At 40.6% G+C, this 22,880-nt stretch overlaps 1 protein-coding gene across 5 annotated transcripts in view; it reads left to right on the top strand.

Annotated features, from left to right (window-relative positions):
• LOC133345619 (heparan sulfate glucosamine 3-O-sulfotransferase 1-like) overlaps positions 1–15,666 on the top strand; it is a 293,665-nt gene extending 277,999 nt beyond the window's left edge. For 2 of the 5 annotated variants that reach the window (XM_061556546.1, XM_061556547.1), the window contains 2 exons: positions 3,466–4,105; positions 13,031–15,664. In XM_061556546.1, the coding sequence (XP_061412530.1) occupies positions 3,569–4,105; positions 13,031–13,477 (984 nt within the window). In that variant the 5' untranslated portion in view covers positions 3,466–3,568 and the 3' untranslated portion in view covers positions 13,478–15,664. Of the gene's footprint in view, positions 1–3,465; positions 4,106–13,030 lie in introns of all 5 variants that reach the window. The other 3 variants (XM_061556544.1, XM_061556548.1, XM_061556545.1) reach the window with 3 other exon arrangements.
• Positions 15,667–22,880: the final 7,214 nt, after the last annotated feature.

Genomic DNA, 22,880 nt, shown 5'->3' with positions numbered 1-22,880 from the left:
TTAAGGGCCATGCGAGCAAAGATTACAAACTTTTAATCGTGAATACACTACCTTAAAATAAAGATGTTTTTCAACTAGTTTTACTGCCGCTTGTTCATGAACTGAAATTTACGCATTTCGGTACTCTATGGAGGCTGAATGTATACAGTGACATTTAATATCATATCGTGAAGGTAAATCAAAGTGTTTCCTTACACAAACAAACTGTGAGATGGTAGCGAGATGTAAAATACCTCGTCTGGTATACAGGAGGGCGTGGGTTCAATCCCGACCCTGATGTCTGTATATTTGGAGTTTGCGTGTTCTCCCTGTGGTTGCATGATTCTGCAATTCAAAATTGTATTTTTTTTTGACTCTACGGAGCTCTCCGTTTTTTTAGGATAGTGGGAATACCTGTGGAAGTGTGATTCTTCTTGCTATTACATCAGCACTGATAATCAAAACGGAAGCAAAACGTCGAGTGAATTTTCTCACAATGTATGAGGAAATCCCATTTGTACTGTGCTTTCTCTCTTGCCCGGAGCTGTAAACGTAGGTTCTCCTTTTTCTGTGAACGGTAATGATAATGATATGATACATTCTCACTTTTTTGTGAAATTACTGCACGATTCACACACATGCAAAATACAAACATGAAAAATAACCTATACTATTATAGAGCTGCATTTGTAATTTAATCATTTTAAGAATAAGGACAAATTTGGATTTGGATTCTTCCTTTTTCTAGTCTGCGTGGTATATGGTTCTTGTGGGCAATTTTTTTTACGTTTTCCTCAGAAAATTAATGAAAATGCTTCAATAATCTCTCGATGAGCATCGACTCATTTGCGCGGTGTACTAAAAAATAATGAGTCCGGGTTTTTTTTATTTCTGCTCCTCCAATATGACGAGCTTTCTAAACTGCGAAATTGCTCAGAGTCAACACAGAAAGCCAACAAACCACCAAGCAAGGGCCTTGCACACGTAGGATGGAATTTAAATGCAAATGCTATAAAGGGGTTACTGGAACATGGCAGACACAACATAAGAGAGAGAGATTGAGCCACTGAGAGTCTCTCCATCATGATCATTTCTGATATGTTATCCCCTGGGGCCCGTCAGAAAGCTGACAGACAGCCATTGCCTGCTTTGATGTGAGCTGTCTAGCAATGTTATCACGTGAGCACCCTTTATCCCACTGGACCAAAGGAGACAGAGGCTGCCTGTCTTATTTCTGCAAAACACTTTTCTCTCCCGGATCCTCCAAAACTTATTCTACTTACATGCTTTTTTTTGTCACGGTGATAATCTCACCGAGCTATCTCGGCGCTCTTTTCAATGGTTTTGTTCTCTACAAGTTACATTCTATCCTGAAGGATATAGGATACAGGCAAAATGGTGCTATATTTTAGAAGCATTGATGCGAAAATGCTTTTAATATCCTCAGAGGAACATATCTTCATGTAGACTAAGCATTGTCTGTAGGACATAGATTATGCAACAGAACAAAAATAGTACCAATCTCTCCATCTTTATGAAACCAAACGTTTACGTAATTTTGCACAGCAAACCAATCGTGAATAATTTGACAAATATCTTGGAAATTGTGCATTGGCTCAAACATAACAAAATTATTTCATTTACTGCCCATCACCCATTTGCCATAATTTACAGAGTTCCATACTAATTTAACAGAATTAAAGTGAGGCGTAGTTTATCAGATGGAAACGTATACTGCATTTCCAATTTAACAGCATTGCAGTTTGGGGATCTATAATTGGAATGTATATTTTACCTTAATTCTGGCAGTAACAAGACATCTGGGGAATTAATGGAACCAAGATGTATTGGTGTCAGCGTAAGAGTATGCTGCAAGCAGTTTCTGCAAAAGCAACAGCCTGAGAAAACCAATTATATTCTCCCTTATTGTGTTTTATACCTTTTGCTTTCGTAAAGTAGAATCGAATAATGCATTTTATAGTGTTTATACCAGGATTAATATTCGTATATTGTGGTCGTACTCAAGTGCTAATTATTTGCTGCTGATGCAGTGTACGATAGATAGAAAGAAAACCCATGATTAATTTATAGGAAGGGACAATATTATGCCTTAACAACCTCAATTCTGCCACATGTTTACGACTTATAAAGCAGAGCATTTATTTGTTGCCCAAGCCTAATGTTACATATATACACTTTTCTTCGTATTGTCACATTTATATATATATATATTAACATACACATACAAATTTAAGACAATGCTAAAATAAAATGCTGTTTTTGTTACTGTGAAGCTTAAAAAAGAAAAGAAAATAAAACATGAATAATGTACAAAATGTTGCCAGCTACCAACTTCCAACTAAGAATATTTGGTCGAACCTTCAATATTTCTTCCCTGTTGCCAATCGGGCAAGTCCCGAACAAAAATGCCACTTTATATTCAACGTCAATGTTTTTAGTGAATCATATTTACTGGCATTACCGTGACCCCATCGCCCCCCTCTCAAAAAATAGACAGAAAGACATAGCTGTGATGCATTCACTTTTTCAAACTTAGACCGTGTTAACAAAAGAATCGTGATAATAGAAGCAAAAAGGTGATAAAAGAACAAACCATATAACTAACGTTTAACGTCAAATAGGGTAAAATTCAAGAAATGCGAATTTATATATTTAATATTCAACATTATTACTAATTATTAAATGTGCCTCCTCCACACGTAATTTTTTTATCTGGAAGAAAATTATAGCCAAGAAGCATTTTGATGTGAAAATGTATGCGGGGACAATTTCACACGGTAATAAGAAATGCAGAAAAATGTACAACTTTAAAGCCATTTGCTAATCCGACTGTGGGCTAGAAATGTTCTATTTTACACAAATAAATTAACGCGTGATTTTATGCAAAAGCAAAATGCAATTGCCTTCTGTATGCCACCAAACCTGTGCAGTTCCTTGCTGAAAACCGTTGTTGAATTCCTAGGGTGAGGAAATACGGAGTGACTTTTCAGAAACCGTGATCTGAATCCAAAATCCAACAGGATTCGATTTTCGTGTTGTAAACGAGAATTCGCTGACTTGGCCAATCAAACAATCTATATTTTACCACCTTCTTTTACCATCACTAAAACAGGTGTTTATAGAAGACTGTGCGATCCACAATATCACAAGGGCCATGGTGAATAAGATCCAATATTAATTTACAAATGTGAAAAAGCGGCTTCAAAATAAGTTGAATGGCATATTAGGTTTATGTGCATTTTTTACATAACATTATACCATTATGTTGAACCAAGCATGCAAACATGTTTAATATTTTAACGTTTTCTAAAATGTAGAATCGTTTTACAGGAAGAAAAATATATATAATTAATGGTAATACACCGGGCAATTAAATCCGGAACGTGTTTTTATTAAAACATGTAAAATGATCCGTGTCTCGCTTTGTCATCAAAGCAACGTGCCCTGTCATAATATTGTTTGCAGTGAGCTGAACTTACATGCGGCAGGTGCAGCAAATCGGATCCTCGGAGGCCACATCCTTGCTCGCAGCAAGCCACAGAGAAACCCTGGCAGGACGACCGTGCACATGGCGAAGCGCATCATGACGCTGCTCATGTTGGCGGTGGTGGCGCTCGTGGCGATCGTGCAATGCACGGGCCTGCCTGCTCACCTCCTGGGCGACACGCGTGCGCCTGGGTCGCCGGGAAGCCTGCAAAACCTTACGCTCACAAACGCATGGCACGAAGGCGACCTCGAGCCGACCGCCGCTGGCGAGCAGCACACGCCGTCGAGAGAGATCCGCCAGCTGCCAGATGCCATCATCATCGGAGTGCGGAAAGGTGGCACCCGGGCCCTCCTGGAGATGCTCAACCTGCACCCCGACGTCGCGGCGGCAGACAACGAGGTGCACTTTTTCGACGATGACAAAAACTATGCGCAGGGCCTGGAGTGGTACCGCCAGCAGATGCCCCTGACCAATGAGGCGCAGATGACTGTGGAGAAGACGCCAGCGTATTTCTCATCGCCCGTGGCTCCGCGTCGAATCCACGAATTGGATCCCGGCATGCGGCTGCTTCTAATCGTCCGAGATCCGACTCAGAGGGTCATCTCTGATTATACGCAGGTACGTGTACGTAAGTGCTTAATGCAGTTGCTGGAAATACGCTGGCAATGTCACACACACCGTTCGGTTTTGGGCAAACTTCACTTGAGTTGCTGTTGAATTCGTCACGGACATATTCTGTTACATGATGCTGATGTGGTGTAATGTTTAGCACACCGGATTCTGACTCCATTTTGATGGTCACCTCGGACAAGAGGACCACAATGCAATTCTTCAGCAACGGTTGATGCTTTTTGCATAATGCACACAGTTGCTAAGAGCTCTTTGCACACATTTCTGTGTTTTTTACTCAGTTTTCCAGCCTATACTATTTTACTGTTATGCTATGATTTCTTTCCATTTACAGATTTTATTTCAGAAAACATCACAGACATAATAATGCGCGGCCCATAGACCAGTGTAGAATATCCAGACTGGCTGCAAGATTTTTATCATCTCAAACTTTATTAGACAGCCAGCTTAACATCGCCTCAAGAGAATACACACCACGTAATGGGCATGCTACTACTGAGCCTGAAGGCAGGGCTTCGGTTTCCAACAAGCAAATCTTGGAATCGGAGAAACAAACATTACCTTTTGAGCCTACTCTGCCACCCAGAACCAGGAAGGGGCTGCTGGGCTGTCTGATTGTAATTGATTCGTAGCCTTGTCTTGAGTAAGATCTTTATCCTGCCGCTTTGACCATTTCCTACACGTGGCAAAGGTTGATAAACTTTTCTGTGCTATATCTGTGGCGTGGTACAGAAGGTTCTTGTTTACACATCAGATTATTAGAACTCGATATTAGGGTCAACATACTATATGTACCGGTCAATATGAATGTAGTCTACCGTCTCTAAATAACAATAACAACAATAATAAATGCTTTGTATCTAAATGGCCATGATGTTGAACGAATGGAGATTATCATAGCCTGTTGTTTGAAGTCATGGCTTAATTAAAGTTTGTGCTACGGAGGATTGAAGTGGTTCAGGCGCTCGTTTGAACATAAAACTACCCATCACTTGCAGGGTCCATGTGATAAGCTCTATCTGGTCAACACAAGGTGGTTGAATGTTCTTTTTTTCTGAAGGGTATCCAGAATCGATAGCCCCAAAAAGATCCCAGCTGCAGCATCGGTTGTTATTTGTTTGGAAAATAACAACCGATACTGGAGCTGGGATAACAACTTTCACCCAAGGAAGCTGAACTCAAATCACGGATTTGAGCTCGTGGTGCTCATAGTATGTCCACCATGCAATAAACCATGCCTGAGCATCAACCTAGTGACCTTAATTGTGGAAAAACAAACAGGCATGTCATGTTGTCCAAAAAAAAAAACACTGACCTAAGATATGCAAAACATTTTGTCAGCAGTCGCCAAAATAAACTAACTCTGTTTAGTGGTTTATTTTGCTTGTACATTAAATGGGCATTTCACGTTTGCACGAAGCTAATGGTCCTGAAATATTTGCCACTGATATAAATTGTTGACGTAGTAAAGTGAATTGGCATGCACGCTGTGTGGTTGTGCAACACACATTAGTGTGCACGTAAAACGTAGAGCTGCTTGTAGGACAGACATGAACTTGAGCGGCAAAAGTTTTGAGTACAAGGACGGAGAGAGTATTATTCTTCAGTTTGGTCTTTAAAAAACGAATTTTCTTATTTTACTGAGGAACATGACCATTTAACGCGAACGTGCTAAAGCCATCTTGCCGGAAGTCTGGGCTTGTTGTTATACAAATGTGCTGGTTTAGAAAATAGAGGTGTGTGGAAATCTTTCACAAGAGTTCTGCATTGTGTTGTACCGACATTGAAAGTACAATCGTGATCTTTTACAGACTATGTAACTTCTTGCGAGCATTTTACTTTCTGGTGGATCACTTTATTGGTAATTATTTTGCTTGCAAATGGTCACTCTTTGTGTAATAGATCGTTCTCGCCAATAACAACACATGGCAATCCAACGGCATTTATGATGAACAAAACCTCTTTCAGCTGCTGCTGATGAGACCCAGTCGAATCCCCCTCCCCAGTCCTAACGAGCCTTTGGGAATTGTTATCTAAAAAGCCATCGGCATTACAGAGGTAGTTTTTTGGAGCAACAATCTTCGTGTGTTAATTCTTGCAGTAGTGCATTTTTCACAGATGACGTAATTTTGTATACAAACTTAACTTAATTACTACCAATTAAAGTTTATCTGCGAAATAAAGAAAAAAAACATCATCTTGCAATGAGAAACAAGACCTATGTTTTTGCATTCATTGCAATATTGATATGATATACAATAGTTCTAATTAATTTAAATTACATGTGTTCACAATCATAATTATGAGGATAATAATGTACAGCTTTCTCAAATTCAATGTGATGCAGGCCTTCCCCATGGGGGTTGTTTGACTATACTTCACCCACAATGTTCAGTGTGTGTTTGTGAAGGTGGGATCCCAAAACCAGCCTCCATATGTACACATAATTTATTTACGTCAGTGTCATAATTGACTAAAGAGCCAGTTGTGATATGTAAATGAACACATCAACGTATGTTACATTGTGTTTCATCTGATATATAGTCATTTAATTAAACCATTATAAATGGAAATCAAAATTACATTTCAAACTGTGAATCCGTTTTCTGATTACACAAGAAGGCAATGCTTGCATTGATAGCGAGTGGCCTGAAGGAAGGAATTTCTAAAGAAAGTCCCAATGAAGCGTTTTGATATATTGGAGATTTATACGAGACATCTGTTGTTGTTTTTTGATATAGAACTGCAGACATTTATAATGGAATGATGTATGTTTGTCACCGTTTTCCTTGAAAATGAAATGGCTTCAATGTCAGACAGGTTCTGTTATGTCTGAAAATGTGAACGTTCTGTAGCAAATACCAATATGTCATGTCTCAAAGCGTTTCCAAAACAAGTTATCAAAAATGGCACACACATACACCCTGCATAGCACATAAATAAACACATTATACTGTCCATAAATAAGGTGTATACAGTTATACAATATTGCGTTTGAGAGAACGAAAAAAAACCTTTTCTGGATTTACTCAAAATTATTCACGTTTGGAAAACACACTGACCATTTAACAATTCAAGCATGGAAATGAGTGAACCGAAGGACCTGGCGTGCACTAATTCGTTAGCTGGCGATAGGGCTTTAAACACAAAGAATGCATTTGAAAGACTACGGCTGAAAATGAGGAAGGGGGCCTCCTATAAAGCTCTCAAGGACCACCAGAAGAAATGTCCAGATCGTAGCCACTTCATTGCTTTTGGGCCCCACGTACAGACATGTGGGTGGCCACCATCCGCCCAGCGGACATGTGCCAAACTCTTATTCTTTTGAACGGAACACGGTGCATTTCGAGTTATTCCGCTGACCGGTTGAAGCAGCTCTGTACAGTTAGCGCTAGGAGAGTGTGTGGTCAGTGACCTCGAAGTGCAATTCACTTTCCATTATGCCCACGAGCCATCAGGTCATTACACTGCTGAAACATTTTGTGCCGCTGACTAATACGGGGAACCCTCGCACTCTCACAACTCTCAGAATAGCAGGAGGTTCGCAAAATCCAGAGCTGTGACAACTGAAATGTTAAACTTTTTTTTGTGAACGACTATCTCCAGATACCGTAATGATTTACACGTTCGTTCTTGTAAGCGGAGGGAAATTCAAAAGTAATAAAGCAAATCACCTTGGGAAATTGTATCTTGCTAATTTGTAAACGAGCGCTGTGGCAATCTCTCTTGTTTTGCAACAGCCTCCGGAAGATACAGTAGTATCACAGAACTAGTTCAGAGGTCAAATCCATTGCTTCATTGTCACACCAAGTGGTGTGCCTTCTCAGTGCCTTACCATAGAGTGCTTCTTCATATGAACCTTATGGTGGTACCCCTGGGTACCATAGTACCCCGGCTCTCGCACGATGTCCGTGATGCAGTCATCTTTAGTCTGTTGATGGTCGGCGATGCGGCAATCGACTCATCTCGATGAGCTGTACACGATGCACCACTATGGTGCGTACGCGAGCCTTCAGGGTTTCTGCGCAATCATCTTCGCTCCGTTTCGACATCGCGGAGTAGCACTGATTTCGGATTGATTGGTACCCCAGTTGCAGAGTTAAGTACACCCCTGGAAAAAATAGTGTCCCGGAAATAACATTTAATTGCCTCGGCCATTTTGTATTATTTGGTACCCCGGGGTACCGCCATAAGGATGATATGGCCATCAAACCAATTAGTTTGAGTTCTCAGCACTTGGTATTTGCGAAATTATAGTATGTAAATAACGAAATGTCATGAGTTTGGTGTACATTTTTGGAGGTGCCACGGTGGCAAGATCTTACCTATCTTGCCTTGTATACAGGGGGTTGTGAGTTCGATCCAGACCCTCAACGTCTGTAATATTTGGAGTTGGAGTGTTCTCCCCGTGGTCGCATGGATTTTTCTCCGGGTCCACCGGTTTTTCTCTCGCCATTGTAGATACATGCGTTTAGAGTATTTGGCTGCTATAAATTTCCACGCGTTAAGGCACTTCTTTGAGCTATCATTTGCGATAGCCAAGTCATTTCTGAAAAGATCTAGAAAGCTTCAGTGGGCCTTACCTGGTAAAATACAAATAGTAGTAAAAATAGTAATCGTAGTAGTTGGTGACAAGAATGAGACCATCATCACGTGAAATTTGAGAATTTGGATGGTCACCCTGATTAAAATTCAGGAACTCTGCAGTGCCAGCTCAATTATCCGATGCAGGACTAACCACTTGCGGCCACCCAAGCGCCATACTTTGCATTCCACTCTTGAAAAAGGTTGTTAGTGTACAACGTTGCCAAAGTATGTTTTGTACGTCATCCTGTTGAGTTCAACCGAGTGACCTTTTAAATGTTGTCCTCGTTCAGTTACAACACCGTAATTGGCATCGCACGTTGAGATTTACATCCTTAATGACATTGTCCTCAAATAACGGAAAGGCTAGCATTTTAATTGTCCACTGACATTTTCATTTCATACAACCTGGAGGGTGCTCATTCCCTTCTGTTGCCTCCTAGGCCATGGGCCAGAGCAGTGCCACTTCCGAAGGTGGCAAAACTTTGCTCGCACCAATGTATTTACACGGCAAATACGAGCAAAGTACCTGATAATCTCCTAATGTCAAATGATTATCACATAATCCAGTGTTATTGGCCACATAAAGATATTGGACCCAGTAACCATGTCACCTCATGGGATACAGACAAGTGAAACATCTAGTCCGGGCTCGTGGACTACATAGTCTGGGAATTGCAGCCGTCTATGCTGTGGACTTCCTGCACCTGCTTAAGTTCAGTCCATGAGAGACTGCCTGTCTCTATAACATAAGTATCCTCACTGTTTATGTAGAGCGTCTCGAGATGCAGTCACATTTAGATGCTATATAGACTCAAATGTAATTGCACACGTCGTACAAAATAAGACCCATTTCTGAAAATAACTAATGGCATTTATGAATGTGTTAGAATATAAGAAATAAAAGAACAGGACAGTGTAATATTACATGTTTAATGGGAATTATTTTAAGAGTGAACAATGATCTGTAGTAATGTTATTTGAGATTGCTCAATACTTAGAATGCATTCCATTATAATACAGGGTAGATGTATATTACGTAAAAAAAAGTTTTTATTTATGTATGTGGCACCATTTGTAAACTTGACCAAAACACAAAAAAACCTTAATGCAGAAATGTACAGAAATCCCATCCATTACAGAACTGAGTGTAAAGGTATATTTAGAATGAGCTTGGGAATTATTCCAAGCATGTGACATTAATCCCATGCATTTCTATTTCAGTGGAATTGAATCTTGTATCTTACAGCAACTACATCGGCATTTATTTATTAGTATTTCTTTTCAGTACAATAAAACCATTAAACATTCCACTTTAGTGTTTTTATAACAATTTCCAATGAAATTATCACAAAGATACATGGCATTTTGTGCAACATGTAATGAGTTAAGCACTTTAGAAATGCTGACATTGTGTTCTTGCGTATATCTGTTATACACACGTGAAAAGTAATACTATTGTTCCTCGTCTATATGATAATGTGGTACATAAAAGCTGATGCGATTTAGTTTAGTCTGCACTTACCATCAAAATTGTTTTGACAAATGGTTCAATAGCAAAAAAAAAAAGTTTAATGATTGTAAGTTAGCCTCGCAAGGGGGGGCAGAAACTGTCATGAGTTGTTTATGCCAACAGGTTTAACAAAGTCTGCAGACCCAAGTTGAAGCAAAAACAAACCAATCCGATCAATGGCTCAATTCCTTTATTTGAATTCAGGTGTAGTCAGATATAATATTGTTTTTTCCACTGGAGTGTACACTTTTGTATTTTCCTAGCTATTCAATAATGAATTATGAATTCCCCACGGCTAGCTGCCATGGTTAGCACGCTGGACTTGCAATACAGAGGTTACCGATTTGAACTCCTGGCGCAGCAGTTGAAACAATGGGCAAAGTTCATTCAAACCCCGGCATTATAAATGGATACGCCGCAGCGTGGATGGTGGCGTAAAGTGTGGGCACTCCCACTTCTGAGATGTCTGGCCAGAGTGGTACGAGGGAGTTGCTGATTTTGTCCACCTACCCCCTTGTGATAGACGAAGGAAGCCTGCATTTAAAAAAAGCTATTTGGTGATATTTAATTGCATTATCAAAGCAATCGTTGATCCGATATAATACAGATGTTCGAATCTCTTACATCCTGGCTGCTGGCTACAGGACTGTGTATCGAAATGTCATCGTCAGCCATGTTCTATCCACTGACGTACAAAGGTCTCCGCATACCATTGCAATCCCCCAATGTAGTGAGATGTCATAACACACAGAGTTCCTGCATGTGTATGGATGTAGAACATCTTTCGCAACTGTACATACTCAACTCTACATGCTCAACCGTGCTAATCGGAGGTGCAGGGGAAGGACAACAAACTAAACACAAAAGGCAGTTATAAAGAAATTCGTTTTCAATGTACATTGAAAAGTGCATAGCTCCAGTGGCTTCCGAATATATCTGAAGAGCGTTCCAGATGGCCGCAGAAGTTCCGTCTGAAAGCACGCCATGCAGTGACCGTCTTTGTTCGATGGTTAGCATAAAGCCTGTGTGAGAATGACTGGAATTTGCATGATGACTTATGCTCCTTGACGAGATCGGCAAGGTATTGTGGTTCATTTGTGGCAAGCACTTTGTGTGTAATGAGTGTGACCTTAATAATGCGTTCCGTGGGACTCCAGATGAGCGAGCAGAGCGGCCTGGTCAAGCGATGCCTCCCTTCTTTCCTGGAGAATGAGCGGCCATACCGGGAACTTCTCTTTTAGTTGGAGGTCCTTCCTCCAACAGTGACATTAACAAACAATTGCATGGCTTATATCTTTACATTTTACATCAAGACTGTATGTTCTGTTGAACACTGTTGGCCAGGGTTACAAGAAGTTACATTTGCTTTGTAGCAGATCTATTAAGTGTCACCACAAACTCTGAAACCAACTGTGCAACTACAATATAACGTGAATACAATTCCTTGACCCGATTCTTAAAAAGTTTGGAGTCATCAGCTCTCCTGGAGCTTACGATGGGGAAGCGGCTGTCAAAAGTGTGAATTGGTTGCGACTTTGATTATTTTGGGACACGTAATTTTATCTATGCCCACTAACTGCTGAATAAACAAACAAACCTGTCTGTAAATTGCGCACCCGCTGGGTGAGATATTTCCGGTCAAAAATAATTGTGTGACCATATGTTGCGTGGAATTTTATTCCCCCCCCCCGCCACCTTTTTAAGTTGAAGTATCTGTCGACTTGCCGATGGCTGTTCTCGTGATATATTGCAAAGGCAGTGGGACTTTTTTTTTCTGCACGAGGCGCTATTTTTTTCGAATCCACTGGGCCCATACGCATATCTCTCCTCGCATGGTCATGAAAAGCAAAAAAAAAACATATCCCGAAGGCTTGTTTGCTCACTCGGTAGCACAGCGATGATAATAAATAATGCTATAATAAGGTTGTTAAAAAGTTGTTGGTCAGGACTTAGCATAATATGAAGTCTATAAAACTGTGCTCTGATGCATATTAGGAGCAACACTTTATTAATATATATTACATTTGCTGCATTTGTCCTCAGACTTCGTAGGGTTATCAGAATAAAAAGGAAATCGGTAGGAAATGGTTATGCAATGATGTAGTTTGTTTCTTTTAAATTGCCTCGTTATATCTTAAGTTCAGAAGTATCTGTTGCAGTCAATAATAGCATCATTTTATCAAGTGGTAATCTAGTTAATATAGTCACGTTTCCTATGCAGATATCTGAAATACATGTCGATTGAAAACCTTTGCATATAAATTGGGGTGCTCAATGACACATTTCACAAAGCTAGACTTAAACCGTTTTAAGAAACTTTCAATGCATAACTTCCAAGGCTCAACCTCAAAGTAACAAATCCCCATCATCAAGATGAGTCGGGACAAATGTGAAATAAAACAATTATCGTCCTGCAGCTCACAGTGGGAACCTTTGGAAAGTTGTACCGACATTTATTAAACGAATATTTAAAGATCATATAAAATGTATGTGTGGTAAAATATGGCTGGTGCTGTGGCTGAGTACGCACCGCGAAAAGGTTACAAATTCAAATCCCGATCCAGGGTTTACTTAGCCCATCACATCTTTTAAGACACAAACATGAGTAATCCCCAAGATATTAACAGTCGTCGTGGTCTCTTACTGCAGACATTTTGTATTCACAAATTGCTTGAAGGTGCAAAAGCTCTAATCCTGGCTCACGGAAGCGGCAAGATGCTGGATTTAATTTGAATTCCAATATTGCAACGATTTATGATCTCGCTGTCAATCCATTCTAGTGAATCTCATAAACGACTGCTCTGGTCCTCCCACAGGTTTACTACAACCGACTGGAGAGGGGCAAGCCCACCAGACCCTTCGAGGAGATGGCGGTGCGCGACGGGCGCGTCAATCTGGCCTACCAGGCCGTGCAGCGCAGCATGTACGACCTGCACCTCCTCCGCTGGCTCGCGCACTTCCCTGCGCAGCGCATCCACGTGGTGGACGGTGACCGGCTGGTGCAAGATCCGCCGCGCGAGGTGGGACGCGTGGAGCGCTTCCTGGGCCTCTCGCCGCACGTTGGGCCCGACAACTTCTACTTCAACGCGACGCGTGGCTTCTACTGCCTCCGCAACCAGACGCACGAGCGCTGCCTCAACAAGTCCAAGGGGCGGCCACACCCGAGTGTGCGGCCCGATGTGGTGCGCCTCCTCCACGCCTTCTTCCGAGAGCACAACCGGCGGTTCTTCGGCATGATTGGCAGGACCTTTGATTGGCCGTGAGCCGTCGAGAGAGGCTTGCTCCTGCCGACGCTCGTCCCCTCGTGGCAGTAGACTTCGACTCGCGTTTGACGTGGGGCGAAAGCAGAAAAAATATATATATATACACAACGGACCAAATTGCAAAAGGGCACTTGCTATTTCTAAGCAGCACTTCACTTATGATAACTTCTAGAGCAATGCTACAGCCTAGAGAAAGGGCCTTGCCCTGATACAATATGATACCTACGTTATTAAAGCACAACAGGACTGATTTGCTGCCGATGGAATAAATTGGTTTGATTTTTTGAATGTCAGAAGAGTTAGTGTCCTGGATGGTATGAAAAGCTAGATAAAGCATTTTTAATGTTGTGATTGATCTGCTTTATTTGTATTGCCAGTAGTTCCAATTCAAACACGGGGAGTGCATTTACCAATACCCCTTGACAAGATTAATGATCCTCTTGTTAATGGGCAGGTTAAACGTGTCAATTATTTCATCATGGTGTCCCGAGGCAAAAAATGTATGTTAAATGGACCCGCTTTAAACTCGAGCCCTTTTTTGGCCATTGCCTACAGCACAGTGGCAAGCGATGTCACCAACGAAAGGACCAATCAATCTCATAAATACCAAGACTCCTGCTGGTCACCTTTGGACATACAGCTGAAGAACTTTGGTGTAGATTTGCAGTCAATGCCTATGCACTGCGCTTACACAATCACAACAACACCAGCTTGGCTTAAATGGGCAAAAAGAAATGGAAACCAAACAACCAGGAAGATCTCGAGGGTCAGTGTGTGTGTGAATACCATATCTATTTATGTACACCTACCCTTTTGTAAATTGTAAATTGAAAGAAAACCAGAAAAGTTTTAAAAATGTACATTATATTTAACCTTATATTTTTACTCCTACCGGAGGCCAAATGCAGTTCACTTAAAGTAATAAGTTTTGTGTACAACGCTTGCTAAAAAAAACATTGGTTATTTATAATCCCTTAATTGCTAACAATGGATGTAATACGTTTATAACTCTTTCATTTGTACTGTATGTATTCAACATTTTTAGATTATATCAGTCAAAGTATGCTTTTATCAAAAATAAAAACAGTAAAGGACATGAAAAGATGAGTAACAAATGTTTTTGTTTTATTTCCTACCATTTATTTCCATAGCAATCAATTTTTTTTATATATGCCCAGTATGTGACCACAAAAGGAACTTAAATATATAATGAAGTTTTATTCTAAAACTATAAACAAACTTATTTTAAAAACAAAAAAAACAAGGGTGGAGGCATCTCAATTCTCAGGGCTCTCTTGCACTCGTGGCCCTGAGCCAGAGATGGAAATTCCACATTCCAACAGGGACCAGTTTATCCACAGAACAACTCCGAAACAAACTATACAATGTAGCTGATATTGATTAAACATTCCAATACTGAAAAAAATACCTGCAAATTACTCAATTGGAATTACACCGCAACATCGCCCACTACTGTATAAAAAATTGGCATGACAAAATGATAGTTGTACTGAAAATATGATTCCACGTGAAACTGATGTATGTGATCCACGATTCCACAGAATCGATCAGGATTGATCAGTCGATGAGATCTGGCACCGTTGGCGAAGTTTGGATTGGATTTTAGACAATACGAAACCAATAATGACAATAATGATTATACAATTTCACCAATTAACATGATGTTTAAATATGTATAAAACAATTAAAGAACATACATCCCACCGTAAAGATTCTGCACAATCAAGATGAGCAGACTACAGTAGAGGCACTGTACTCCATGCAGCTCCCGTGATGTTTAGCAAAATTCATTAACGAGAATCAATTAATCTGCTTATGCCCACGTGGAATCGTGCACGTGAAAATCAATCCGTATTTATGACCAAAGCGATGTTTTTCGTAGCAGATTTCTGCAGAGTGTACCGACACATGTTACAAGGGGGCTTTGTATATCTATTGACGTTGAAAGTTACTTTGTTGATGAATGAAGCAATAAATGACAGCGCTGCATGCCTTCTCAACATTCAAAGTTTTGATTGCTCACCCACAACATAATCTCACAGCATAAAACAACTCAAGAGGAAGACAATCATTGCGTGCACACAATCAACATTTACTGAGCCATCTCGAGTCCCTTTTGGGAAGCCTTGCATGAGATTAAATTCCGGGGTGGGGGGACATTTTTTCCGAGGGTGGATGGAAAGGACCTTTTTAATCTCAATTACTGCAGTTTCATCGACCGGTAATAGCAACACTGTTGGAGAGATATCATTCTATACTCTCAGATTATTAAGGGGGGAGAGGGGGGGGGACATGACTAAATCTCCCATAAAAATTGTTATTCAGTGCGGGCCTGAACAAATATGAAAGTGAGATCATCTCATTGGTGATTAACAGAAAAGGTACTTGAAAGTAAATAAAAAGGTCGGCAGTGGAATTAGAAACCAGAATTGCCCACGACTGCATTTGCTTATTCCTGGGTTTACTTTATGACAGCCCATTTCCATTACATGCAATGTAACCTTCTGAACCGTTCAGAATTTGTAAACTGTCCTGATTGTAGCATGGTAAATAAGTATAACCCGTAAAAACAAAGTTTTTCACTATAAATCCTTTATATGCGTGGCAGCGAACTTAATATAAAGGATTTAAAAATATATTCGCCTGTGGAGGACGCGGGGATCGATCCCGCGACCTTTGGCATGGGAAGCGAGGGCGCTACCAACTGCGCTACTCCGCCACGGCCTGTGGAGGTGTCACGCTCTGGGCTCCTATACTGTGACGTTCAGCCAAAGCGATGAATGATTTCTATTTGAATATATGTAAAATAAAAAATGTTTGCCTAAAAAGTGTAAAATTTTGGGAATTTTTTTTCACGAACATTAATTGTCTGGCACAACGAGTCTGTGTGGAAAATGTCAGCTCGATTGGATCACGGGAAGTGGGTTAAAAAACGACCGAAAGATTTGCACGGTCGTAAGCAAGCAAGCACGCAAGCAAGCAAGCATGCGAACTTAATATAAAGGATTTAAAAACAAAAGACCTCAAATTATATCACCGCCCCCGCCCCTCCCCCGAACCTCTTAGAGACTGCGCCACTTGACAAGTGTACATCGCGACAAAATTCCAAACGGATAAATATCCATAAAGAGTGAGATAATTCATGAAAATAGCACGCGACCGGCAGGGCCATCATTTGAAAAGTCAGCAAAAACAGACAATGAAAGTCTGAAATGCAATTGCATCCTTAAGATATTTCCTAACCAGCTGCCACATTTAAAATCATTCTGAATGTATAGTTTGAATGTACCATCAAACATATTCCATTTGTTATTTTAAAATTATGTGCAGGTTATTTTTTTGGCCGTAAAACCTTAGCAGGTTACAAATTCTGATTTGCGTTTTGATCTTTTTTCAAATGACCGTTAATAATAAATACAAGGATTATGAGACATTTTATGAAGCAAATTAAATATCGATATGAAATTTGGTCATTATGACTCCTTGGTTTATAGTACAACCAACCATACATTTAGGCTATGTTGTACAGTGCTCACATTACCATCAATAATAATGGTTGGCTCATATTAAAGAGTTAATCAGCAAGAATAAAATCGATTGCAGGATAAGTTCACGACGACTTATGGTACAAAAGAAGTACCGGCCATCAAACTATTTTTTTTAAAGTTCTGCTGAACAGTAAAGTCAGTAGCAAACAGAGGTGTCCCAAAGGCACTCTGTGGAGCATAACACCACGATCTGAGCCTTTCTTTAAGGACCCTTTCCAATTTCAGTGACACTGCACACGTCGTCCCCACATTGTTTATTGCTCAGACCCGCGTAGGTACACACACCCACATTTTAATTGGTATGCAAGCACCCCATTATTCACACACACGTTTACGCTTGTTCGTTTGTAGGACTGAAAATAAATTTGTTCCGTATCAAGAGAAAGTTCTTCTCTGCATAAATCAAATTTAACGTTCACAAAAAATTCTAAATTCTAACTGCATTGGCTGGCAGATTACATATTAATAATATGCATTTTATACTGAAAATGAAGCTCAGCATCTCACTTTCATAAATTATATTTACATGTTATACATATTATCACCATGCAATGCATGATATATAGTATGTGGACTTTTGTAAGCATTTGCTTGCCTAATGGCTATTTTTTGCAAAATGATCACACATTCGTGGTTAATGGTCTGGATAGATTCTGCTGACTAAGCACATGTAAATGAGGATGTGATGCAAGGCTGTAATGTTTACCCTGCTGGCATTATCCATACTCTTTTACATTTATCACGAGGAAATTCGTTCACTTCATGCTACGGCTTAAAATCATTAACACACTAAGTAGAAACGACTAATGATATTGGCCTAATTAAACAGGAAATATAAACAAGAAAAATGTAAATTACTTGGAGAAATGCAAACATCACAGTCAATATACTGTCGTTTACAGGCAAGTAATTTGCCTTCAGGTGGTAAAGGTGGTCTTGCCGTCGACTGTATTTTTGTTTCTTCATACAAAATGTTTACCTTACAATCACAAGCCATGATCTATCCACTGCTGGATGAAGTCATTGCAATTCCTTCATCTTGCAAAGCCGCAATGCACCTCGGTTCCGGACGTGAGCTTATCCCATCGCTTCAGCCACATTCCCTCCAATGGCTGACATACCGTCACCCCTATTCCATCCATCAGCCATCATCTCATTGAGAGGGAATGTCGGGGCTAAGCCCATTATCTTTCCTTAACAGCCGTTATAATGCGCCTATGATTTGTCTTCGTTTGTTGATCCACGGAAAACCGGCCCACATCTGTACATAAAAATTCATGCACGGCCAATCCCATGCGAAAATACACCCCATTCCACCGCTACTTCCATCACAATTGTGGGACATTTGGCCAAAGTTGGCGAGGCTCGGACCGGAGCCCACAATGTTGGAATGTTTTCGCATATTAACAAATGCACTGCAACTTGCCCATGGTGTGCAGAACCGCGTTAATTGGGCTGTGCCCTGAGCGTGTGAGGGGCCATCTATTGATTAAGTAACGCACAAATCTGTCAAAACTTGACCCCTCCCCCCCTCCCTGTACGCACGCGGACTTTTTACCCCCCCCCCCCCCCACCTGCGTACGTACCGCCTGACGCACCCCTCCGAATCCTATAGAACGGCCGATATTTAATCCACGCAGAAATGATCAAGGATGAATAATATTAACGTGTTTAGGCAAACAGTCCACCGCTGGACTATCTAACTCATTTGAAGGCCGATGTAGACAAATTATTATCGAGGCTTCACCCCCTCCCCCCACGTTTCCTATGCGTACGCACATTATCAGCGTACGCATTTGGGTTAACCCCCCTCCATGCGTACGTACTAAATGTATGGCTCCTGACGGCTCGTTCCTCACAAATTCACGTGCATATTCAGCAGCGCCTGAGTTATGCAAAAAAAAAGCAACATTTGTTGACCAAAACTTTCTGGTAAAAGGTGGAATGGAGGAACACATGCAGATGCAGAATACGACAGTAATTATTCATGCCTATGATAGGATAGTGATGATGTTGTTTATTTGATTGCAATGATGATTATTTTGTTAATGATATTCGTTTCCTTGGTTCTTTTGGTAAAGTCACGTAAAAGGGAAATAATAAAATAAAATAAATTCAACAATAAAATTCTAACGACATGTCTCGGACCGCGTCCGTGAACACAAAGCAGACCTAAGACACGGTAGGACCAACACCTTAGCCGTGGCAGACCACTGTTATAATTCAGTGGGCTCACATGACATTGACTTCTCCAAGACAGAGGTTCTCTGCAAGCCATCTGGCTACCATGAGAGATTCTTTCATGAGGCTATCCACATATACAAACACAGAGACAATTTCAACCGAGAAGATGGATTCTGGCTTAGCAATTATTGTAAGGATTTGATACACCATTTCGGGTCTTAATTGATTGTGTTCACGCTTAGGGTGACTTTCAGACCGCATTCCATTCTCCTTCTCTCCCCCCCCTCCTCCATTTGGAGCATAGATGGACTCGCCCGTCTGAACAACCGCCAGTTGCTGTCCGTGGTGCTGACGTTAAGAAAAAAACGCCACTTTTTTCTAAAATTTCTTGCTGTGGTTTTCACACCTGATGATGATTGCTTGTGTTGCAATCGAAACGTCGTGAGAATTTAATGATTTTATTTTTATTATTTTATTATTTCCATTCTACGTGACTTTACCGAAAGAACCAAGAATATGAATCCCTGCAGTCACGAAAGCTTTAAATCGAGATATTCGTTTTGTTACATATTTTTGTTTATGTTTCTGCTTCTTTTGCTGCTGATGATGATTAAAATATATACATTTTTATTTCACCAGGTAAGGCCCATTGAGCAATATTGCTATTTTTCAGTAGAGATATACAGCTATGGATTGCATGCAGCACGTGTACACTGCAGCTAGGACCCATTTACGTCTGAGTTAACCTAGGGGGGTGTAGGTACGTCACCCGGCATACAGATCATGCCTCTCTTCATAAAAGTAATCGACATACAAGTGTAGATTTAGTTTGCTGCATCTTCATTGCAACTGTCATAGAACCCACCCTTACCCCGATAAGGTATTTTAAAACTTCAAATGATAACAACCAAACAATGTCAGTGTTTTATAAAACACATTATTATACTTCAGATGTATATCTTGAACAGTGCTTAGCGACAGACAATCTTGCGTTGTGCTTCTCGGTCAAGTCAAGGAAGTTTCTTGGCACCAATGTTCTTCTCTTTGTGAATAATAAACATTTCAAGATTCACCTTTTCAAATTTCACTCTGGCCAAATAAGGGGGATAAAGTAGCAGAGATAGTCGTGTGTTCATGTCCCTATAGTCTCCGGAGAGATATATTTTAATCACTGCTGCACTTTTAGAAATCGTTGAGAAATGCTATTGTAAAATAGGCACTCTATCCGTATAATTCACGAAACTTTCTTATCACGTTTGCTGCAAACTCAAGATCAGATTTACCCCTGAGAACGAACTGTGTTACTTGAGGAAAAGTTCGTGTTAATGGCAGTATTAATTATTCAGCCGTTTTGTCATTGCACCGACTGTTCTACAGTTCTAAACGTTATGTGCAGATAATTTCTTGCCATTCACCTGAGTGAAACCCTCGGCATAACAGCCAATATGGCTTCTATCCAAATAGGAAGTGGACCACTCCTAAATTGACAAGAAAACAACTCTGCACTATATTTCAGCACAAACGTACACTCACAATTTTTTTTATATATATTAAATTATCATTGCCCGTCATCAGCCATCGAGAATTACCCGTGAAATAATGACGAACAGAATTGTTCTTCCCGTAATGCTCAGACGAGTTGCACGTTGGAGATGCAATGCGACTGCGTTGACAATCGCAAGACGGTTGATGGATAAAGAAGAAGAAGATATTATCAAGGGCACCAACATCCCGCCAGTGATATGTAACTACTGCCAGAAGAATACACGGAACTCCCATTAACAGCCATTCGAGCTAAAGTTCAGTACGTGTTTAATTCCCACATTAATTATAGCAAATAGGGTCACTATGCACTGGCATACAGCAGTACTTTAATTAACTTAAATTTGTCACACTAGGTCGAGAGGTCTTTAAAAGATATGACAAATCACTCTGTGGTCTTCACGTTCACTCTGTGGGTATCATATATATTGCATATCTGTGCAGTACAGTATTAGTTTCTATCGCTATTATTAGTTAATTCCATTACGTTTATATTCACATACCAGACAAAGCAGTTCTGATTTCCCACTGCTCATTAAAACAAAAGTCTGTTCAAAACTAGGTGGCGAGAAAAAAGTTACGAGCACACTTCCCATACACAAATCATGAAAGCAATTCAACTCAGGCGATAATAATAAGAACATTTTGTATTCTTCCAATTCTCACAGTACATAACCTGACCGTGCGTTGGCTTGCCCAAGGGGACGCCTACGCCCAAGCTTGTGTCCACGGATCGTGGTGTTCGATGATGCCCTGGCTTTGTACGATGGATCGTGATACCAGGAGGAACTACGGCTACCTTGAAGGCACTACGATCACGCCTTGGAAGCTCTAGAGCAGTGGTCCTTAACCTTTACTGCAGCCTGCACCCCTTCGGTTCTCAATCGTAAATAAATTCATGTATTTTTTTATTGTTTTATATTTTTATTATTTTATTATTTCCCCTCTACGTGATTTTACCGCAAGATCCAAAGATATAAATGCATGTATGTTAATAAATACATAGGGGTTTGATGAAACAACGTCGTTGTGCTTACGTGCCCATGATTAATTTTGTGTTTTCGACGATTTACCTTCTAAAAAAATCTGGCCATGTCTGGCACCCCAGAAAGAGCATCTCGCGCCCCCAGGGGGTGCGTGCACCCCAGGTAAAGAAGAACCACTGCTATAGAGAACTTCTCTGTCTCGAGTCTACTGCAGAGCTGGCTGACAATCAGGGCCAAATCCCGGACAGTGACTGACCACGAGTCACACACAGATTGGCTGGATATATAAGTATAACCCGTAAAAACAAAGTTTTTCACTCTAAATCCTTTATATGCGTGGCGGCTAGAGTCCTCTCGTCCTCTGGCTTGAGATGGCTGCCACCTATGGGTCAGATGATTGTCTGAAGTATTAAACAATTGGTAATTAAATATTTAATTTGTTTTCCCTAAACAGTGAAAAAAATTTTCACGAACATTAATTGTCTCGCACAACGAGTCTGTGTGCAAAATGTCAGCTCGATTGGATCAAGGGAAGTGGGTTTAAAAACGACCGAAAGGTTTGCACGGTCGTAAGCAAGCAAGCACGCAAGCACGCAAGCACGCAAGCAAGCAAGCGAACTTAATATAAAGGATTTTAAAAAATCCCGTTAAACTGTGGGGGGGGGGGGGGGCAGGAAATTGGTGCAAACTTCCCCAAAATAAGCCGACATTATTCACACGACACCTACAGCACAATTAGCGGACAGGTCAAGCCAAACGTTTAAATCGGTAAACTTTGGCTTTTGAGGCGAGTCTCTGAGCGCGCGTCCACTTAGCCACCTACTGAGAAGAATATGCTGAAGCAGTTTTTTTTTAAACAGAGCTTAGCTTCAATCCTCGCTTGTGTAACACTTACAATGGCCACCCAAGAATGAAAGTTGTAAATTATTGTATGATAAACTAGCACTGACAACCGTTAGTAGTTTCCTTTTGTACACATTACGGTTAATGTGCGTTCACTATATGCTTCATTTAGCGGAAGGTACATGATCCCATTAGAAGGGCTCAATATTATAGAACTTGGGGCATTCCTTTTTCTTTAACCAGGCATAAATCTGTACCATGAACGTAGACTAAGCCTAT

The sequence above is a fragment of the Lethenteron reissneri genome, chromosome 22, assembly GCF_015708825.2.
Source record: "Lethenteron reissneri isolate LAM-NWPU_2019-01 chromosome 22, ASM1570882v1, whole genome shotgun sequence".
NCBI lineage: Eukaryota > Metazoa > Chordata > Hyperoartia > Petromyzontiformes > Petromyzontidae > Lethenteron > Lethenteron reissneri.
Note: the sequence above shows the minus strand (reverse complement) of the source record. Positions and strands in the feature narration are given on the sequence as shown.